The 22,458-nt window shown below is 38.7% G+C and overlaps 1 protein-coding gene across 6 annotated transcripts in view; it reads left to right on the plus strand.

Annotated features, from left to right (window-relative positions):
• The window catches only part of Arid4b (AT-rich interaction domain 4B), a 117,139-nt gene that overhangs the window by 9,444 nt on the left and 85,237 nt on the right, over positions 1–22,458 (plus strand). For all 6 annotated transcript variants that reach the window (XR_006148363.1, XM_042685924.1, XM_042685928.1 and 3 more), the window contains exons 3-4: positions 17,263–17,373; positions 20,074–20,139. Coding sequence is in view for 5 of the 6 variants with exons in the window: in XM_042685924.1 (XP_042541858.1) it covers positions 17,263–17,373; positions 20,074–20,139 (177 nt within the window). In the remaining variant the exon portion in view is untranslated. The remainder of the gene's footprint in view (positions 1–17,262; positions 17,374–20,073; positions 20,140–22,458) is intronic.

The following is a 22,458-nucleotide window of genomic DNA, read 5'->3' on the forward strand; positions in this document are numbered from 1 at the left end:
TTACTGGCTGAGATGGAGGTCTTGTGAATTTTGTGTGGGCTGACCTTGAAGTGCAGTCCTCCTGACCTCTGCCTTCCAAAATAACCAGGGTTACTTACAGGTGTGTGAGCTGCTAGTGCCCCATTAAAAAAATATATTAATTTATTTTTGCCAGTCCTGGGGCTTGAACTCAGGGCCTAAGCACTGTCTCTGAGCCTCTCTGTGCTCAAGGCTAGTGCTCTACCACTTGAGCCACAGCTCTACTTCTGGCTTTCTCTGTGGTACTGAAAAATCAGAGGCAGGGCTTATGCACTCTACCACTAAGCCACATTCCCAGCCACACACACACCCCTTTTTTTTAAAGTAATAAGATTAGATATTTGTTTTAAGGATATCACAGATGTGGGCTGGAGCCATAGCTTAACTGGCAGAGTGTCTGGCCTAGTACATTGGAGGCCCTGGGTTTAAACCCCAGTGGGGGAGCAAGGGGACAGGATGACACACAAACGCAGACTTTTAAATATTTTTCTCTAGTCCCTATCTACCACCCAGTATCTCTGACCCTGTGACTATTTTCCTTTTCCCAGTTTGTTGATACATGTAGCAGGCTATTACTAGGTTAACATTATCACTGACCAAAGAACTCTAAAAAGGAAACCTTTGGTAAAACCACTTGTTCTTCCCATCTTTTGTACCCTTCTTCAAACGTGACCCTGGCCTCCTGTTGGCCTGCACTTCAGTGCAGGGTCTTTGAAGACAACTTTTGTCTAGGGGGATGTGCTTAGAGTGCATTTGTGTGTATGAGATGATTTTCACAGAAAACTTCATCCTTTACCTCTTCTTGCCCATGGCAGCTGTCACTGAGAGGATAATGGTCAGTCTCTACCACCAACATACGGCTGCAGGGGTGATCTCAGGTGCCACTGCTAGTACTTTTCTTCATGAAGCCAGTGGTGGCCACCACAACTGGCTGCATATTCCTGTGGTTCGTTGATGTGGCCATTTTGACAGCAACCACCTTGACTTACAGCAGAAAGCAATGAATTGTTTAAGACTAGAACTCACGGGGCTGGGAAGGTGGCTCAGCGGTAGGGTGCCTTGCATGCATGAGTCCCTAGGTTTGATTCCTCAGCACCACGTAAACAGAAAAAAGCTTGAAGTGGTGCTGTTGCTCAAGTGGTAGAGCACTAGCCTTGAGCTGAAAAGCTGAGGGACAGCGCCCAGGCCCAGAGGTCAAGCCTCAGGACCGACCAAAAAAAAAAAAATAGAACTGCTGCCTTCTTTTTGATGTGGCAAAACAAAATTAGTAATCTCTTGAGATGTTCCTCTACATCTGTAAGAAGTACTCATTAATATTCTGTGAAAGGAAGCCATAATCATGTTCTTTTTATACTTAAGTGATTATAGATTATGGAAGGCCTAAATTTAGGTAAAACTTGCAGTACAAATAAAAATAATTAAAATATTTTCAATTACCTAAGTGCAAAGTATCACTCTACCCTTCGAGCCATACTCGCTCAGCCAAAGCTTCACTGTCTAGCTTATAAAACTTGAATATAAGACAGAGGGAAATATATCAATATTGCCTTTATGGTTTGGTTTCTTAAACCCAGTGAATGTTGAACAAAACAAACTATGAGTAGCTTTTGTTCCAAAAATGATTGAAATATATTCATTTAATAATTTAAATTTTCATTTATTTAAAAATGTGATTGTATTTGTTACCTCTTTAACTAGTAATCAGTATGTTTAACTTAATTTTAAAAGGTGATTAAATGTTATTAAAATTATATTTCTGTTCTCAGGAGTGTGTAAGGAATCCTGACACTCAAGTTTTCTACAAAAGATAATAGGCTTTCAGGGCTCAAGCCTGTAATCCTAATCACTCAGGAGACTGAGATAGGAGGATTGGTTTGAAGGTAGCTGGGGCAGGAAGAGAATTGTAGCTCTGGTGTAGAGCACTAGCCTTGAGCAAATGAGCAGGGATAGCATCCAGTCCCAGTTCAAACCCTGGGACCAGTGCTCCCATGCACATGCACACGGACACATGCAGAGAGAGAGAGAGAGAGAGAGAGAGAGAGAGAGAGAGAGAGAGAGAGGGGAGGCTTTTATAAAAGTGGTAATTTTTATACTAAAACTGGAGCCAGCATTCAAGTTTGAGGAAGAAAATACTAATTTATGGAATTATGTAAACAATTTGCTAGAAAGTAGAAACATCTAAATTCAACTTCTATAAACACAGAAACCTTATTTCATGTTTATCTTGCTATTCTAATCATTATATTTTAGCCTGGTTGATAGAAGCAAGGGGCATAATAAAACAAGCACAAAGAAGGAAAAGTTTATTTATTTACTTATTTACTTACCATTTCTTGTCGTTGTGGTACTTGAATTCAGGGCGTGGGCACTATCTCTGAGCTTTTTTGCTCAAGGCTAGCACTCTACGACTTTGAGCCACAAGACCACTTCCAGTTTTCTGGTAGTTACTTGGAGATGTGAGTCTCATGAAGTTTTCTGCCTGGGTTGGCTTTGAACCATGATCTGCACTCCTGAGTAGCTACGATTACAGGCATGAGCCATTGGCACCTGGCAAGTCACTCATTTTTGAGGAGCATAGACATGAGGCATGTATGTGTGTGCGTGCGTGCACGTGTGTGTGTGTGTGTGTGTGTGTGTGTGTGTGTGTGTGTGTGTGTGTGTGTGTGTGTAATGGAGATAATTGTTATTGAATAAGGTTTTGTTAAGTGTTAAAGTGAAATGCTAAATTGAAAATGCTTTGTACTACGTATACTTGGCGTGATTTTGGGTGGTAAATGGAAGCTTTTATTCTGACAGGAGCCTGTATTACTATTATTTTTTGGGGGGGAGGGTCTGGTTGTGGGGCTTGAACTCTGGGCCTGGGCACTGTCCCTCAGCTCTTCAGCTGAGTCTGGTGCTCTACCACTTGAGCCACAGCGCCACTTCTGGCTTTTTTCTTTTTGCTTATGTGGTGCTGAGGAATCGAACCCAGGGTCTCATGCATGCAAGGCAAGCGCTCTACCACTGAGCCACCTTCCCAGCCGCCTATATTATTTTATAAGCTGGTGGAGCCAAGTCTTTCATCAAGACTTGGGATTGAATTGTGGCAACTCTATGTGCAGTTTTCTTTATATACAAATTTCTTTTTATTTTTTGTGGGGCTTGTACTCAGGGCCTCAGTGCTGTTCCTGAACCTCATTGTGTTCAAGGCTAGCACTCTACCACTTGTGCCACAGCACCACTTTGGATTTTAAGTGGTTAATTGGAGATCAGAGTCTCACAGGGACTTTTCTACTTTGCTGCCACCATTGGCTTTGAACCACGATCCTCTGTTGTCAGCCTCCTAAGCTAAGATTACAGGCGTGAGCCACCTGTGCCTGGCACAATTTTCTTTTTAAGAAGGCCAGTGTCCTCATACAAAGAATGATTGTACTTATCTCAAGGGGTTGTTGGGGTGACTACATGAAATACCAGCATTTATGTAGTAGGTTCTTATTAAATTGTAGATGTTATTTCTCTAGGAAGAATGTACAGATTCTAGTGATTTAAATAGGATTTTGGGGTTATGTAGTGACAAAATAGTTCACTTAAAATTTGGGGCAAATGTTGCAATTTTGTAATGAAGGTTAGAATCTGTTACTTCTGTTTTCTTTTAAAACTCTACAAGACATTGTTTATGCAAGGTGAAAAATTAGTTTTATTTCAGGGACCGTTTTTTCTCGTTTCTAATCTTTTTTTTCCTCAGTCTTTACTTGTGTAGAAACTTAGCAAATAAAATACTTTTCTTCTTTGCTAATCTACTGCCATCTTACTCAGATCAGATTTTTTTAATGGAAAAGTATTTACTTCTAGACCTACAGGGTTGTTACTGGATTAGATGAACCACTGGAGTTTTTTGTTGTTTTGTTTTGCGGGGAGGAGGGGGAGGATAATAAACATCCATCTCTAGGCTTGCTTATGTAGAGCAAAAATTTTCTCCTACAATTGATCAGGTAACTATTCGGATTTGGCAGTGGTGAGTCCCTGGGAACCAAGCAAAAGAGGGCTGGGGCCAGGAGGAGGCTTCAAGACTGGCACTGCTGCTGTCAGAGCTTAAAAGTGAGGCAGGACTTTTTATCTTAGAGTTGTTTATTTTTTAAGAATACAAATAACTCACCAAGAGAACTTTCTCTTTTTCTACTGGTGCTAGGGATCAAACTCAGAACCTTGTGCAAATGCTTTGCCATTGAGCTCCAACCTCTAGCCTGCCTGCCTGCCCGCCCACCCGCCCTCCCTCCCTTTCTTCCTTCCTTCCTTCCTTCCCTCCTTCCTTCCTTCCATCCATCCATCCATCCATCCTTCCTTCCTCTCTTTCTGGTCCATTCCCTTCCCTTCTGTTTCCTTCCTTTTTGATGTTTGAAGCAGGATCTTGCTCAGTAGCCCAAGATGTCTTAGAACTCCCGATTCTTTGGAGTACTGCAACTAATGCCATGTGACGACTGGCTAACCATTTCTGTTTCGTATTTGAATGTTTTTGCTATAGGTTTTACAGTGGTTTGTTAGTTTGTTATTTGAGATAGGATCTCACAGTGAAGCCCAGGACTGGTTTTTGATCCTTTTGTCTCATTCTCCTGAGTGTTGAGATTATAAGTGTGGGTCATTACTCCTGGCCTCGCACAGATCTATGCCATTCTTTTTTGATGTGTTTAGCAATATTTTGTTTACATTAAACATGCTTTCTTATTTCCAAATTATTTTTAATATTTACTTTGATGGTACTAGGGTTTGAACTCTTCAACAAAATTATTAATATAAATTCTTTAAGTTTTGGTAGATAAATCTTTGGAGGCCTCAGAGCAGTATTTAGCAATCTGTAGATGTTCAGTTAGTTTTGTTAATTTATTTGAATGTCTGGTATTATTACCAAAGAGGTAAATAGCTTTGCAATAACTATACAATGTAATATAGCTTCTTACAGCCTTATGAATTGTTTTTATAGCTGCTATTAATGAAATTTAATTGTATGATGTTGCTAATACAAATTAAGTTGTGAGAAGTAGTGAAAAAAGAATCTTTCATTAAATAGCCACCTTTGAAGAAGTTCAAGTAAATTGGCATAGTGGCACCTGTTGGTGATCCCATCACTCAGAAGGTGGCAGCAGGAAGATCTCAAATTTGAGGCTAGCCTGGATCTCTAAAAGGAATTGGAGCTGGGGGCTGGTGACTCACATGGGTAATCCTCGCTATTTAGGAGGCTGAGATTTGAGGATCACAGTTCAGAACTAGCTACGGCAGGAATATCCATGAGACTCTTATGTCCAGTTAGCCATCAGAAAACTAGAGCACTTACCTTGAGCAAAAAAGCCCAGGAACATAGTGGAATTTTACACAGCCATTAGAAAGAATAATATTAGGTCATTTGTAAGGAAATAGATGGACCTAGAAAATCATGTTAACTGAGGTAAGCCAAGCTTAGAGAGACACATGGCACATGCTTTCTCTCATTTACAGAAGCTAGATCTAAAATATACCAGGACATAATAAATTATACAGGACTCTAGGCATCCACACATAGTGAGACCAAAGGAGGATGCTTCAGAGGAGGAACACATAGGCACAATGCTATGTGCCTCTGAACATATAAAATAATACTTACTGAAATAAACTCCAGGAAGTGGAAACAAGGTTTTTTCCTTTGTTACTGTTTTTGTTTGCTTTTGTTTTGTTTGTTATCTGCCTTTGGGAGGAAGGTAAGGGAGGTACAGGAATGGAAGGACAAAGGGTTGAACAAATACAGCAGTGGTACTAACTAGACTCTATGTTGAAAATGAACTGTATAATTTGTATGTGTGAGGACGGGAGGGAAAAACAGAGTGAGTATCCTAAAAGAAGTGTACAGGCTCACGCCTGTAATCCTGGCTGTTTAGGAGGCTGAGATCTGAGGACAGCATTTCAAAGCCAATCTGAGCGGGAAAGTCCATGAGGCTCTTATCTCCAGTTAACCACCAAAAAACTGGAAGTGGCACTGTGGCTCATGTGGTAGAGCACTAGCTTTGAAGCAGCAAAGCTCAGGTACAGTACCCAGGCTCTGAGCTAAAGCCCCATCACCACCATCAACAACAAAAAGACATTACTTGACTCAGTAACTGTAACCCCTCTGTACATCACCTTTATATAACAATAAAAAATAATTTAAAAATAAGGGTCACTCGGGCACTGGTGTCTCATGCCTATAATCCTAGCTACTTAGGAGGTTGAGATCTGAGGACTGAGGTTAGAAGCCAGCCCAGGTAGGGAAGTCCATAAGACTCTTTGTCTCCAATAGACTAATCAGAAAAAGTTGGAAGTAGTACTGTGGCTCAAGTGGTAGGGCACTAGCCTTGAGCACAAAGAGGCTCAAGGTCAGTGCCCAGGTTTCTGAGTTCAAGCCTGAGGACCAGCAAAAAATTAAAGGACTTTTTTTTTTTTTAAAGGGAGGTGGGTAGTGCTTGGAATATAGCTTGGTGGTAAAGAGCTAGCATAACATGATCAAGGTCTTAAATGCCTAAGAACGTTTATTGAATGGGTAATTTTGAGACAGACCAGTGCAGATTGACCCCAGAGGATAGACCTAGCTCAGGGATAGACTGGTTTCTAAGCAATTCTTTTAATATTACCATTACGTGTTTTTGAGTGGTACATTATATCTTCATAATCTTTATAGTTTTTTAATTTATAATTTTATAGTAATTTCTCACAAGGTCCCTTTGAGGCAGGTCAACAGCATTTTCCCATTTTATGGTTGAAGAAACAGATGCAAAGATGTTAAGTGATTTGCCCACAGGCATGTGTTAAACCCTAGTAGTTATTAGAAGTAAGGAAGTTGTTACCATTTAGTGATCTTTTCATGTCTTTTTGGATAGTGAGTATAGTTTAGGAACTTTCTGCTTACTTTTGAAGAAAACAGTTTTAAAGCTAGTTTACTTTGCATTCTTTTGTATATGAAAACTATGAAATGAAATGAAGTACAGTGAATTTACTTCTATTTACCTTTGATAGATTGAAAATTAGTCATAAATTGAAGAAAGCAGTATAAGTCTTTGAAGTGCTTACATTTTTTTTTTTTTTTTTTTTGGTCCGGTCATGGGGCCTGAACTCTGGGCCTGGGTGCTGTCCCTCAGCTCTTCAGCTCAAGGCTAGCACTCTACCACTTGAGCCACAGTGCCACTTCCGGCTTTTTTCTTATGTGGTGCTGAGGAATCGAACCCAGGGCCTCGAGCATGCAAGGCAAGTGCTCTACCACTGAGCCACCTTCCCAGCCCCAAGTGCTTACATTTTTAAAGTAGGTAAAAATGAATCCTCAGGCTATATTGCTGCAAGGTAGTTTGAATGCAAAGACTGGTTCGTGGTGGCAGAAAAGAGTACTGAAGTCATTTAGCTCTGTGGATTTAGACTCTCCCTTTTCTTCAAAGATATTATCTATCCAAAAGAATTAAAGTCTGGATGACTTCTCTTAAAAAGCATACTTTATTCATTTGGAAGAATTTTTTGGACCTGATTGAATTATTCTTTTTCTCCTCTTGCATTAGCAAATACTTTTCCTGTATGTGCAGCTCTTTTTCCCCACCCAGTTGAAAATAATTCCACATATAATCTTTCTGTATGGACAGGGTGAATGGGTAGTTTCAAGTAACGTAACTATTGTAAAAATGCTTTACTACTACTACTACTACTACTACTATTGTCTTGATAGTACAGTTTAAACTCGGGTTTTGCTCTTGCTTGCGCAACTGGCACTCAGCCATTTAAGCTATGCCTCCAATCTGTCTTTGGAGATGGAGTATTGCAGGCTTTTTTTCCTTGATCATATCTTAGCCTACCAAGCACCTAGTATTACAGGGATGAGGCCCCTACCCCTACCATTTTCCAGGTAGGGTCTCTGTGTTTTAGCCTGGGGCAGATCTCTACTTTGTGCAACTAGGATGACAGGGTACTGCCATTCTTGGCTTACTGGTTGTGTTGGAGGCTTGCTAACTTTTTGCCAGAGGCTGGCCTCAAACTGCCTTCCTGATCTCTACATCCTGAGCCACCACACCTTGCCTAAAAAGATACTATTTAAGGGATTATACAAAGCCTGAAATTTGTGTATTTACATTTGGAGTGTCAAGACAGATGCTTTAATGACATTAAAATAAAATTTGAAGAAAAAAATTGGAAGCATGATTTGAAAGTTCAGCTGAATCTTCTGTGCAAAATTTTATCCTCATAACTAGCCAATAAGAAAATTTACCATCTACAGTATTATATGGAATCTTCTAAGTTAGAAATTTTGAACATAGGGTCTTTGGCTTTTAGTCATTTTATAAATGTAAATCATAAAAGTATCTTTATTTTCACTTACTCTAAAACTGAAGCTATCACGTATTTCAATTATGAGCGAGGGCAGCAAACCACAGCAACTGTTTCTATGATTCATGAGTAATAGAAATTACAGATGTTTCTGTATCACATTACAGTAGCTGTAGATATCTTCAAATATTGTTTAACACCCTCCTATTTGGAAACTAGGATAATTATTCAATGGACTTCTATGTCATATATAATAATAAAGAAGAATTATATATGATTATAGGAAAAAGATTGCTCTGATAATCTACATGTTTTCTTCCTTTCTTTTCCTTTCCCTCCATCCTTTCCCCTCCCCCCCTTTCTGGCCAGTCTTGGGGCTTGAACTCAGGATCTGGGCATTTTCTCTTTGAGTTTTTGTTTTTTTCTTTTTGGCTTAAGGCTAGTGCTCTATGTCTTGAGTCACAGATGCTCCACTTCTCATGAACTTTCCTGCTTAGTCTGGCTTTGAACTGCGAGCCTCAGATCTCAGCCTCCTTAGCTAGGATTACAGGAGTGAGCTACCAGCTTCCTGGCTCACATATTTTTAGCCCAGTCCTATCTTTTATAGTATATGTGTAGTGTTTGTGTGTGCACACGTGCTCACATGAGAGAGAGAGAGAGAGAGTAGAGTGTTGGATCTGAGCCTAGGGCCTCATGTTGCCACTGTCCGCATGGCTGGAGCTCTACCACTTGAGCCAGCCTCCAGTCTGGCATTTTGCCCATTAGCTGGAGACTAAGTTTTGAGGACTTTCCTGCCTGGGCTTACTTCAAACTGGCCTTCCAGGTTTCACTTCTTAAGTAATGAAGATTACAGGTGTGAGCTACCAATAACTACTGAGAACTGATTTTTTTTTTTATACTTAGTGTTCCTTAGTGATTTTAGAACATTATTTTCCAGAAGTTATACTTAGTAAATACTTATTACCTGACCACTGAGGTTTTTTTGTTTGTTTGATTTTGTTTTTGGTCAGTTGTGGGGCTTGAACTCTGGACTGGGCACTGTGCTGTCCCTGAGCTCTTCAGCTCAAGGCAAGTGCTCTACCACTTGAGCCACAGCACCACTTCCAGTTTTCTGGTGGTTTATTGGAGATAAAGAGTCTCACGGACTTTCTACCTGGGCTGGCTTTGAACTGCAATCCTCAGATCTCAGTCTCCTGGGTAGCTAGGAAGGATTACAGGTGTTAGTCACTGGTGCCTGACACCACAGAGTATTTTTGCACATATTCTGGTAAGTTCAGGGCATCTGTAGACTGTATAGATGGTACATACATATGAGACTCTGGTGACCTCAGGGCTCTGCTGAGTGGGCAGCTTTTTAAAGCTGTAGAGAACATTACCGTTGTACTTGACAATTGTTCTGTGTAGGCAGTTTCTACTTTCTCTAACAGGCTATGCATGTGTTGCTGTAAGTTTAAGACACATTTGACATAGGAAAATAATGTGACTTTTAGAAAAATTTCCAGAGATACTTAGTCATGGTCTGTTACTTGGAAAAATATTGATATCGTCATAAATCTTACTGAAAGTTTTTTGCCAAGAGTATATAATGGTGGTCAACAGTGTTAAAATTTTACTTTCAGTGATTGTAATAAAGATTATTGGTTATTTTGATTGGTTATGAGAACTGTTCCTATTTAAGTAGCTAAGATTACAGGGCTGAGCCACCAGTAAGGTTTGTGTACACATATCAGTGCTAAATTTTACTTTTGACTTACTGTATGAAGATACAAAGCCATTTAGAAAATTTGCTTTTTTGCATAATGGTGGCAGGATTGGACTCTATTCATTTCTTCTGGTTGCTGTAAAAATTAGTACAAATTTGGTTGCTGTTTAAACAACACAGACTTGCTGTACTTCACTTGCAGGTCAGCAGCCCTGCATGGTTCTTACTAGATGGATTCCTTAATCAGGCTCCTGGGGAGAGTTGGTTTTCTATCTTTTCCAGCTTTTTTTTTGGGTGGGGGGAGGTCGGGTCGTGGGGCCTGAACTCTGGGCCTGGCCGCTGTCCCTCAGCTCTTCAGCTCAAGACTAGCGCTCTACCACTTGAGCCACAGCGCCACTTCCGGCTTTTTTCTTTTTGCTTATGTGGTGCTGAGGAATCGAACCCAGGGCCTCATGCATGCAAGGCAAGCACTCTACCACTGAGCCACCTTCCCAGCCCTCTTTCCCAGCTTTTAATAGATAAATTCACTCATTGCTTTTCTATTCATTCTGAAATGACAGCAGCCTAGTATTTCTGATTTTGACACTGACTACCTCCATCAGTAAGGAAGTCTGTGTTTACAGTACACCCATCCAGATAATTCAGAGTGTTCTCTCCATTCCAAGGTCAGTTGGTAGATAACCTGCTATTTAAACTTTCCCTTGATAAGTAATATAACCTTCTGAAGATTAGGATGCAGGCCTTTCATTTAAGTTATTATTCTGACTGCTACAGCCTTCTTAGTTTAGCAAAAAGATGCTTTAAATCCCTCAGTAAAATGGGGTTGATATTTTCTGTTTACCACAAAAGAATTTTGCTAAGATGGAAATTATGTGCCAGTGTATGCAGGTAGAATTAACAGACGCTTTGTGGTTGGTCCTATGTGCTAGAAACTTAGGTTGTGGCTAGAGGTGAGGAGAGGCCAGGTGGTCTTCAAGCAGACTTCAGTGGCTTATCAAGATCTGGAGTTATGCTTGACCTCAGGAAGCAAAACAGTGATTTGTGGTCCTTCCAGAGAGTGGGGCTTCACTATTGCCATTCACTTTTCTCCTAAAGGCAAGGTTTTGTTGTAGAATTTATGTCTTTCCTGACCTTTGCATGTTGAGAATAGTAGTAGCTTATAGTACAGTATTGAAAAAAAAAGTTGAAAGCTGCCTAACTCTTCATTTGTTTCATGACTGAATTTTTTCTGTAAAATAAAACGCTTTTTTTGTTGTTGTTGTTCCAATGCTGGGGCTTGAACTCCGGGCTTGGGTGCTGTCCCTGACCTTTTTTTTTTTTTTTTTTTTTTTTTTTGCTCAAGGGTAGTGCTTTGAGGCACAGCTCTACTTTGTGCCATTTGCTGATTAATTGGGGATAGGAGTCTCCTGAACTTTCCTGCCCAGGCTGGCCTCAAACTGATCTCAGCTTCCTGAGTAGCTAGGATTATAGGCATGAGCCACCAGCATATGGTAGAACTTACTTTTTAAGTAGACTTTTCTACTTAGTATGGTTTTCCAAAGGGTCTTTGTAGAAAATCTTTAGAGGAGGTCTTGAGTTACTGCAATTTTAAATCGTTTGTTATTTTATCTCTCTATATAGCTATGTATCTGTATCTATCTCTCTCACTCTATATATATCTAGTTGGTGTTTTTAAAGTTGGCAGTCCTTACCTTGACAGTTGTCACCTCTTGGTTAGCACAAAAGTTTTAAACTCTGAAAACAGTCCTGGGAGGCAAGCTGTTCAAGAATATATTGTAGAAATGATTATCAAACCTTTGTAGAAGGAAATTTTTAAGGACAAGTATGTATCTTCTATATTGTTCCTGTCTTACTACAAACCCAAGTAATTGGGTTTTTTCAGTTCTGTAATTGGGTTTTTTCAGTTCTGTATTTAGGAAATGCTGTGTTTATCTAGATTCCATCAGGATGGTGTATTTACATATGTAACTCCTTCTTTGAGCTGTAACAGGTAATTTGATTCTAGTGACAGAATTTTGTGACTGTAAGGTCTTTCCTGATTCTGATACTCCTCTGTGTTGTTACTGCTTGATATATATATATATATATATATATAATTTTTTTTTTTTTTAAATCATATAACATTCTTTTTTGCCGGGCACTGTTGTGATCCGAGCTAATCAGGAGGCTGAGATAAGAGGCATACTGTGGCGGATTGGTTCACTGTCAGTGTTGTAGATTGTTGTCAGCCTGTTACATCCTTTGTAAAATCGAGCTAGCATTTTGCTGACTAATTGGAGATGGAGTCTTACGGATATTTCTGCCTGTGCTGACTTTGAAAATAGATTTACCAGCCAGGCATCAGTGTCTCACACCTGTAATCCTATCTACTCAGGAGGCTGAGATCTGAGGATCACTGTTCAAACTCAGCCTGGCCAGGAAAATCCATGAGACTTTTTTTTTTGGGGGGGGGGTCCGGTTGTGGGGCCTGAACTCTGGGCCTGGGTGCTGTCCCCAGCTCTTCAGCTCAAGGCTAGCGCTCTACCACTTGAGCCACAGCGCCACTTCTGGCTTTTTTCTTTTTGCTTATGTGGTGCTGGGGAATTGAACCCAGGGCCTCATGCATGCAAGGCAAGCGCTCTACCACTGAGCCACCTTCCCAGCCCTCCATGAGACTCTTATCTCTACTTAACCACCAGAAAACCGGAATTGGTGCTGTGTGGCTCAAGTGGTAGAGCGCTAGCCTTGAGCTGAAGAGCTGAGGGACATCGCCCAGGCCCAGAGTAAAGGCCTCACGACCGACAAGAAAAAAAAAGAAAATAGGTTTTCTAGGTCTCAGCCTCTTGGCCAGCTAGAATTGGTAGCAGGAGCCATCAGCGAATTCTCCCCTCCCCTCCACTGTTTTAGATCTTAATATATAAAATAACAATTTGAAGTTGCTTAGGACTCCGTGACTTAGTTTCAGCCAGTAGTAGATCATGACTATTCCTTTAAGGTACTTATCCAGTGTGCTCAAAGTAGGTTTTATGTTTGCCAGATTTTAGCCATTTTCTCTTGATAGGCTCTACCCAAAAGGTATTTTATGTTGTGAAACAGTAGTACATCAGTTTTCCTTAGTGGGTTGTGCATGCGTGCGTGCGTGCATGCGTGCGTGTGTCCTGTTCTTTACTGCCCAGGGATTTTGTATGTGATTCCATTTAGGCTTACTGGGTATGTTAAAAACAGCAAGAAATGGAAATAATATTTCATTAATGCATGATGTGAGAGTGATAGGAACATGCCAAATTTGATAGTATTAGCAGTGTTTTTATCTTGATATGTGATTATGATAGAAGCAATGGTCAGTTCCCTAACATCCTTGTAATTTGCTAAGGTGACTCGGACTCAGTATGCTATATTTATAATTGATTGATTGCAGCAAGAAGATACAAAGCCTCACCAGTAGGAAGCAAAAGTGCATAGGGTAACGTCTGAGAGTAAACTAGGCACATACTTCTCCTTAGGGTCACTCCAGGCACACAATTCCCCCAGCCAGAAATTGTGGCAATGCAGAACTGTTGCTAACTGAGAAATGCCTATTAAAGACTCAACATACGGGGTTTTGTCTTGTCATCCAGTGCCTTATACATGTCCAAATTCCAGACTCTGAGAATGGAATCAGGTGTCATGCATAAATTATACTGCTTGTACATACATACAGCGCAGTGAGACACTCTTAACAATTAATGGTGAGAATCATTCAGAAATTCCCGTCAACTTCCAAGAGCCAGTCTTTCCAGCAGGTTTCTCTGACATGAGCAGTCTCAGGACTGCTGTAAACTCCCACACAGAAGTATTAGATTTCTATTTTTGTATTTTTTTGTTGTTTATGTTGGAGGCAAAAATGTGTCTTCCTTCTTTGCCAGGGTCTTCTCAGAGGAACTTTACTATAATATATTTAACTGAGGTTTATGTAGTTAGGAGGATGTCTTTCTGCCACACTCACATCATCTGTTCTGATTCTAGCACTGTGGATAAAAGTATTTTGTGGGAGCTTGAGAGTCCAGAAAATATTTCCCCAGACTATTTGGAAAGCAACCCGGCCTGGTCAGACAAATTGCTACTGTGGCCTTGCACCACTGCTGTCCTCCCTATATTTCTTTCTCTAGTCTTATATTCCTAAGACTTAATAGCATAGGTACTCATTCATACCTATTCGTCACCTGCTTCTGTTACTAATTTCTACATCATCTAACTGTTAAACAAATCTGTTCTAAAAAGAATTGTAAGGATAGCAATTTAAGGCAGACCATGCATTGAGTGTTTATCACATCAGGCAATGGTCAGCATTTTACTTATATGTAGCAGTTAACATTTTTAAATGTATTTTACTTAACACATTATGTTTAGTGTGTAATATATAATATATAAACATATTTTTTACTATCATCACTCTCTTATCTTAAAAATGTAAACTAAATCAGGAAAGTCAAGTAATTTGTCCCAAGGGTCATACAGCTTTAAGTTACAGACTTTGGTTTGAATTCATGTGTTCATTCAGAGCTCATAATTTTTGCCTCCCAGTGTAAGGTGCCTTTCAGTAGAAGGTGTTTGTGAAATATAAGTATTTTCCTACTTAAGAGCAATCCCATTTAGAAGTGCATAGTGAACATCTAATGTCTTTGGTTTAACAAATACTTCCTTTCTGTGTAGGTGTTATTTTAGGACAAGAGCATACAAAGATGAACAAAACATTGTATCTGCTTTTTAGGTTATCAGTTTAGATAACAAATCATTAAAATACAATAAGGAAGGGTAGATGTATATAGTTCGATAGTAGAGTTCATGAGGCCCTGGGTTAAACCCCCAGCACACCAAAAACAATTGAGAGGTCACCCTAACAAAATGTGTGCTTGGGACCACATCAGTGCATGTGTTAGTATTGTAACCCTGGTTATCAAAAGGCTTTTAATGCTATAGAGGTATTAAATTAGAATGAATTCTATGACTTAAGAATATTTATACATATTTTGTGGGCCAAGTTAGTTGATGGATTTTTAAACAAATAGTTGTACAAAGAAACTACCTCAATAAAATATTGTGGTAGTTTGCTTTTCAAAGAACTGATCTTGAGTTGGGCTCCTGTGACTCACACTTGTAATCTTAGCTACTCAGAAGGTGACGTGTGAGGATCATGGTTTGAAGTCAACCTGAGCAAGAAAAATCTGTGAGACTTATCTCCAATTAAGCACCAAAAAGCTGAAGTGGAGCTGGGCTTAAGTGGTAGAGCACTAGCTTTGAACACAGAAACTCAGGGACAGTAGTAAGTACCCAGGCTCTGAATTCAAGCCCCAAGACTCGCATGTGTGCACATGTGTGCATGTGCGCGCGCACACACATATACACACACACAAATAATTGATCTTGAATAACTGATATTTTGTAGACAGTACCAATGTTAGCCAGCTATTTGAAAAATTAGCTGTTTTTCTTTTCCTCTTTAAAACTTAAGCATTTGGTGTAGTAGAGGCACATTAGAGATTACTGTTGATTTATTTATGCACTTCATACTTCCCTGGCATTTGTTAACTTGAAGGATTCTTTAATCTACCAATAGCTGATTTGAAAATCGTTTATGCATTTCAGAGTTCTCTTTGAAATCAGTGATTTTTAGGTACTGGTTAGATCATTTAGTAGATTGACTAGAAAACTAATTGCTTAAGCAGTACAAGATAACTGTGAAATAGCTGTTGCCCTGGCAACTAGAAAGCTGTTCTGTTTGCTAAACAAAGGGTAGTCATTTTGTAGTTTAATTTCTCTTGTGGTGCTGAGGTGCTGTATAAAAACATCTTACTTTAACCTTTGAGATGGTCTGTGTTATTGACCAAAATCACAGAATCAGAGCAAAAAGGTAAAATAAGAGGATATTGTATTTTTGTTTTGGGCTTTACAGATAAATCTCTCAGTACTAGTGTTGATCAAAGGAATCTTAGCCAATTCCCCACAAAATGCCTTATATACTTTTAGTTTGGACAAAAATATGTCAGACTAAGAACAAGTATATAGTCTTGGTTGTTTTCCTATCATACTAAACAATTACGCTATACTATGCAGCCAAGCATCCCTGAGAGTCAAGACTTCTTATACTAGAGTTCATTATTGTTACTCAATGTGTGAGTTGAATAAGGGAGATAATATTTTAGAGAATTTCTTTACACACACAAACACATAGCTTTTATAAATGTATATACATACTTATACATATGCAAATATACATATTTAAATAAGGATGACAATGAATTTGTAAAGATAAGAAAAGATCATTTGTTTAATTCCAAATTCTTGCTGCCTCTAGGACCATCTTGGGATATTACTAGTATTTCTCGTGAAACAATTTGAGAAAAAATGCTTATATATTTTTCCTTTGGTTATGGAACTAATTGATATAAGCAGAAGAACTCATTAGAATTATTAGATCCTATGTTGAAATGTATGCTGTGCAAACGATTCAAAGAGCTAGATTAGGGCTATTAAAAACTAAACCATAGTGGAGAAATGTATTATTTCAGGTGGAAAAGTAAACAGTAAACTCAGAGGAAGGCATTTGAATGTTTTGCCTCAGTAGTTTATTTGAGATGGCTCAGATTGGATTTCTTCAAAGAGTTTTCATCAATAATTTGAGTACAGTTTTTCTTTCTTTTATACTACCTTAGGGTTACCTATAGAAATATAAGGTCTAATTTTAATTTGGATGGCAGCCAAGATATAGCTTAAATATTACAAGAGGTTTTTTTATTCAGACATTGAGTTGTTAAGATTTGCCGTCTAGCAAATGGACCGCTTCTTTAGAAGTAGTCTACAATACAGAAATGTTTTATTGAGTAAATGAGTGAATAGTGGGTGCTTGGATCCATAAATGAAAGGGTGGTTTTGTTAGTGAGCTCAAGGATCATGTGTTTAATAGGAAAAGGGTGTCTTTGTTTTACAAAATTAAGAAAAGTAAGGGAAAAAGGTGAGTGGGGAGGGATGGGTGAGAACCTTGTGTTCATAAACTCTTATATGGCAACTCCTTTGTACAACTACTTAAATATAACAAAGAAAAAAGAAAAGGATGCTTTTATATTTCACATGATAAACATTACTGTTTTTAATTTATATTTTATAGATTGGCTTGTTAAAAAGTACAGCCTGTACTACTACAACCTTTCATAGCTATAACAGGATTAGATCTATTATTCTGAGGTTTGATTGTGGGAATTAGGCGGTTTAAGTCTAATAATATTTCTTTGCATTTTTAGGCCCTTGATGAGCCTCCCTATTTGACAGTGGGCACGGATGTAAGTGCCAAATACCGAGGCGCCTTTTGTGAAGCCAAAATCAAGACAGCAAAAAGACTTGTCAAAGTCAAGGTATAGTATATGTAGATCTTTGTAAATTGTTAAGTATTTGATATTGGGTGTACTGAAGAATTACTTTTTTGCACAGTGAGTTTCTAGAAGTAATGGTTGTAGAAATGCTGCCAAAGAATTATTTATTTGAGTTAATAGGAATAAGATTTGATTATCATAGTTGATTTTGGGGGGGGGGTGGGGTCTGTCTTGGGGTTTGAACTCTGGGCCTGGGTGCTGTCCCTGTGCTCTTCAGCTCAAGGCAAGTGCTCTACCACTTGAGCCACAGCACTACTTCCAGTTTTCTAGTGGTTTGTTGGAGATAGATTCTCACAGAGTTTCTTGCCCCAGCTGGCTTTGACCATGATCCACAGATCTCAGCCTCCTGAGTAGCTAGGATTACAGATGTGAGCCACCGGCACCCTACCATATTTGATTTTTTTGAATGCCATTTCACTATATAAAGTTGGTGTTATTTGTATTGTTAGTGTTTTAGTGCTGGAAAGAACCTTAGAAGTTATTGATTCTCTAATTTAAGAAATTTGAGGCCATTATAGCAAAACAGTTCATTGATTTTAAGATATCCTCATCTATTTTATCCATGAAATTGGAATGCCACTTAAAACTGATGGTGTCTTAGATAATGATGGAAAAAGGTATACATCTATAGAGTTGTTGATTCTGGTGTTGATTCTTTTGTGTTTACTGGTACTACTGGGGCTTGAATTCAGGGCCTGGGTGCTGCCCCTATGCTTTTTTGCTAAAGGCTTATACTTTACCATTTGAGTTACAGTTCCACTTCTAGCTTTTTGGTGGTTAATTGGAGAGAAGAGTGTCCTAGACTTTCCTGCCCTGGCTAGTTTCAAACCTGAGTCCTTATATCTCAGCATCTTGGGTATCCAGGATTGCAGTCATGAGCCACTGGCACCCAGCAAAAGGGAATACATTTTAAACAGACTTGTGTATAGATTTATTCCTTACTAGTTTTCATTTATGTGAGCATTTATTTGCTAAGCAGTATAAAGGTATTGACATTGATTATCAAGAACTAGTTACCATTTGTAAGTGGTTAAAAGTTTAACTGAAGGAAGACAGATGCTGCCTACATGATTTAAATGTGATAATACTTTTTGTGTGACAAGGAAGTGCTTGGGATGCTGTGGAGGCTAGCTTCTTTCATCACTGGTTTATGAGTGAGCCTGTTACCTGAAATGATGATAACCATAGAAGTCTGATAGAGCATATTAATTGGTTGATCCTTATAACAATGCATTTGTCTTATGTAGAGAAAATAACTTTTTCTGTGCTAAATCCTGAAAGCGATCATGTTTTTTTGCCAGATAATTAAATTTTGTTTTCTTCTGTTTCTACCTTTTTTTTTGTCGGTTTGGGGGCTTGAACTCTGGGTCTGGACGCTGTCCATCAGCTCTTCAGCTCAAGGCGAGCGCTCTACCACTTGAGCCACAGCGCCACTTCTGGTTTTCTGAGCGTGTATTGGAGTCTCACGGGCTTTCCTGCCTGGGCTGGCTTTGAACCGTGATTGATTCTCAGATCTCAGCCTCCTGCGTAGCTAGAATTACAGACATGAGCCACGGCGCCCGACGCTCATTTCATTTTTTAAAATCCTTTTAGTGGTGTAGGGGATTTTGAACATAGGCCTCTTGCTTACTAGGCAAGTTCTTACCATTTGAGCCATGCCTTCAACCCCCTTTTTCATTTGTTATTTTCAAAGTAGGGTTTTACTTTATGCCCAGGTCAGCCTGGGATGTATATCCTCCTGTTTACATCTCCAGTGTAGGTGATGTGACAAGCACCTATCACCATACCCAGCTATGTTTGCTGATGAAGATGAGGTCTCAGGTAATGAGGTTGGCATCCAACTGTGATGTAATCCACTATAGCCAATCAACTCAGCTAATTAAAATTAAAACTTTTATTTGAATTTACTGTCTTCATGTCCATTTTCCACTCTGTAGAATGGATTATAAAATACAGTAAATATCTGAAGCTAGATTGCAGTGTTTGAATCTCAGCTTTACCAAGTAATACTGTTGTGATCCTTGACCACTTCTTTGCCTTAGTTTTCTTACCAACAAAATGAGAATAATCATGCTTACTTTATTAGAGTTGTGAAGATTTTTCTTTTTTTCCTTCAGTGCTGAAACACTCTACTACTGAGCTGTATCCTTACCTCTGAAGATTAAGTGTTGTTTAGTTTTCAGTAAATATTTGAGGCTGCTAGACTTGGTGGTGCATGCTTGTAATTCTAATATGTGGGAAGCTATAAAGCAGAAGGATGGAGAGTTCGAGGCCAGCCTGGAATACACACAGAGACCATATGCCAAAAAACAAAAGAAGAACAAAAATTTGTGCTCTTGCTTGTTCCATAAGGCCTTTACAAATTATGTAGTCTATAAGATATCTACATCTTCTCTTTGTTCATTTTTTAGGAAAAGTACAACAGAACTAATTGCTCATAGTATTGAATAAAGTATGATGAGTGGAACATGAAGTAATTTAGATGTGATATTTTGATACTTCTCTTTTTAAAAAGACATAGTTTAGGCAGTTATCTGTTTAAATAATTTTTCAGTTAATGTGGCTAAGCACATTTATATTAGACAGCTGACTGTATTATAGTAAAAATGAGTAGTTGCTACATGGACGTACTTACGTTGCTTGATTATATTTTTGGCGGCTAATTAAATTTATAATTTCTAGGTGACCTTTAGACATGATTCTTCAACAGTGGAAGTTCAGGATGATCACATAAAGGGACCACTAAAGGTAATTCATGTATTAATTCTAGTATCTGATTGGGAACCTAATGCCTTGTTATTACTTTTTAAGTGAATTTGTTACTGAATTGATAAAAGAAATTTATAATTTTCTTGAAAAAGACTAATAGAAAAAAATTGATTCATTGTTACACAAGACTTAACCATGTTTAGTAATAAGATGAATGTTAAAGGGAACCTTGACTACTCTTACTTAAGTGTTTCAATATTGTTTCCTTTATTAAAATAATAGTTTTTTTTCAGGATTAAGAGATGATGAACTCTAGAGATGAGTGATTTAAGTTGTACGTTGTAAAAAGTGATGTAGTTCAAAAACAAAACTTGAGGCTCTTAATTCTTGGAAGCCAACTACTGGAATATGAGCTCTTTTAAGTAGGTAGTTGCTTTATGTTTTCCCCTCATTGACTGGGTAAAGTAAATGCATTTTACTTTCTGCTGGTGAGCAAGCTACAGGGCCACTCTATGCTCTTTACTCTTTATAAATGTCTGAAAATGGACATTGGCCTTGCTGGGGAATTTTTTTGTGTGCCAGTCTTAAGGCTTGAACTTGGAGCCTGGGCATGCTGTTCCTGAACACTGTACCACCTGAACCAAGCTTCTACTTCTGGGTTTTTAGTAGTTAATTGGATATAAAGGTCTCATAGATTTTCCAACCTGGGCTGGCTTTGAACTGCGATCCTCAGATCTCAGCCTTCTGAGGAGGTGATATGACAGGCATGAGCCACAAGCGGATAGCTAGTGGATAGCCACCTGGATAGCTAGAAAAATTTTAAGAAATTCTGAGCATTAAGGAATCATTTATAGATGTTAAGAAAAATGTTATAATATAGGTGTGTATAGGCCAGGTTTTTTTTTTTTTGCCAGTTCTGGGACTTGAACTCAGGGCCTGGGCTATCCCTGAACCTCTTTGTGTTAAAGACTAGCACTCTACCACTTGAGCCACAGCACTATTCTGGCTGTATTTTATTGGAAATAAGAGTCTCGTGGACTTTTCAGTTGGCTTTGAACCACGATCCTCAGATCTCAGCCTCCTAAGTAGCTAGGATTATAGGGGAGAGCCACCAGCACCTGACTTTATCTGCCAATTTTAACTGTTGAATTTTCAGAGTTTTGATTGAGCCTCCTCCAAGAGCATTTGTATTTTGCATATGTTAGGCACTGTGGAAGACTAAAACAAAGTTTGGTGTGTGTGTGTGTGTGTATGTTGTTTTACTGTTAACCTGGAAAAAAAAATCATTGCCTGTCATTTCTATTTTGCAGGTATCTTCAGTATTTCACGTGCATGTTTATCACTTACTGTCACAAAAAGAAAAAATATATACAGTTATCAAATTACCTCAGCCACCATTTATTTAGCATTTAGTATGTACTAGCACTCTGCTAAGTCTGGGAAACTGAAGGGAGGAAGTACTTTGACCTAGTCTTTAGTCATCAATGGTGATAACCAAAATTCTAACAGGTTCATAGTTTAACTGAAGATAAGCGTCTCGCAGACTTTCCTGCATAGGCTGGCTTTGGGTCATGATCTTCAAATCTCAGATTTCCGAATAGCCAGAATTACAGGCATAAGCCATTGAAGCCCACCTCCTTGTTTTTCCTTATTTAAGCCTTTTTTTTTGTATGTGGTTAGGCTAAAGATGTTTGATTTTGACATAGGTAACTACATAAATAGGTAACTACATTTTGACATAGGTCACTACAATTTAGTTTTAAGGTTTTTGTTCTTGTTTTTGTTTTTGTTTTTAGTCAGTACTTGGTTTGGGCCTAGACCTTGTTTTTGTTCTCTACTATTTGAGCCACACCCCAAGCTTTTCTTTGCTTTTAGCTTTAGTTGTTCTTCAGGTAAGGTCTCAAGTTGTGTTATTTGCAGGAGAGGTAGGTCTAGGACCAGTCTCAGACTTCCATCCTCTTACTTATGGCTTCCTTATGTAGCTGGGATGACAGATTTGTGGCAGTATGCCTGGCTTACTGGTTTGATGAATCTCACTGACTTTTTTGTTCTAGCTGGCCTTTGATGTCTGCCTCCTGAGTAGCTAAGATTATAGGTGTTGAACCACAGCTCTTAGCATCAAGAGTTTTCAAAAACATTTTTTGTTGTCTGTAGGGAGGTTGGTTTATGTGTGTGTTTAGAATCTGAATTGTTCCCTTTTGTAATTTTCCATCAATATTTAGACAGTGTCAGCATTTGGATAAGCATTTCTCTGAGAGGAAATAAATCACCAAAAATGATGATTATTTAATCTCATTACATTTTCAGTCATAAGTTTAGGTGGAAATATCACCTAGGCCATTTGAATATTAAATAAAA

This window comes from Dipodomys spectabilis, unplaced genomic scaffold, assembly GCF_019054845.1.
Source record: "Dipodomys spectabilis isolate Male_0828 unplaced genomic scaffold, ASM1905484v1 ptg000096l, whole genome shotgun sequence".
Taxonomy (NCBI): Eukaryota; Metazoa; Chordata; class Mammalia; order Rodentia; family Heteromyidae; genus Dipodomys; species Dipodomys spectabilis.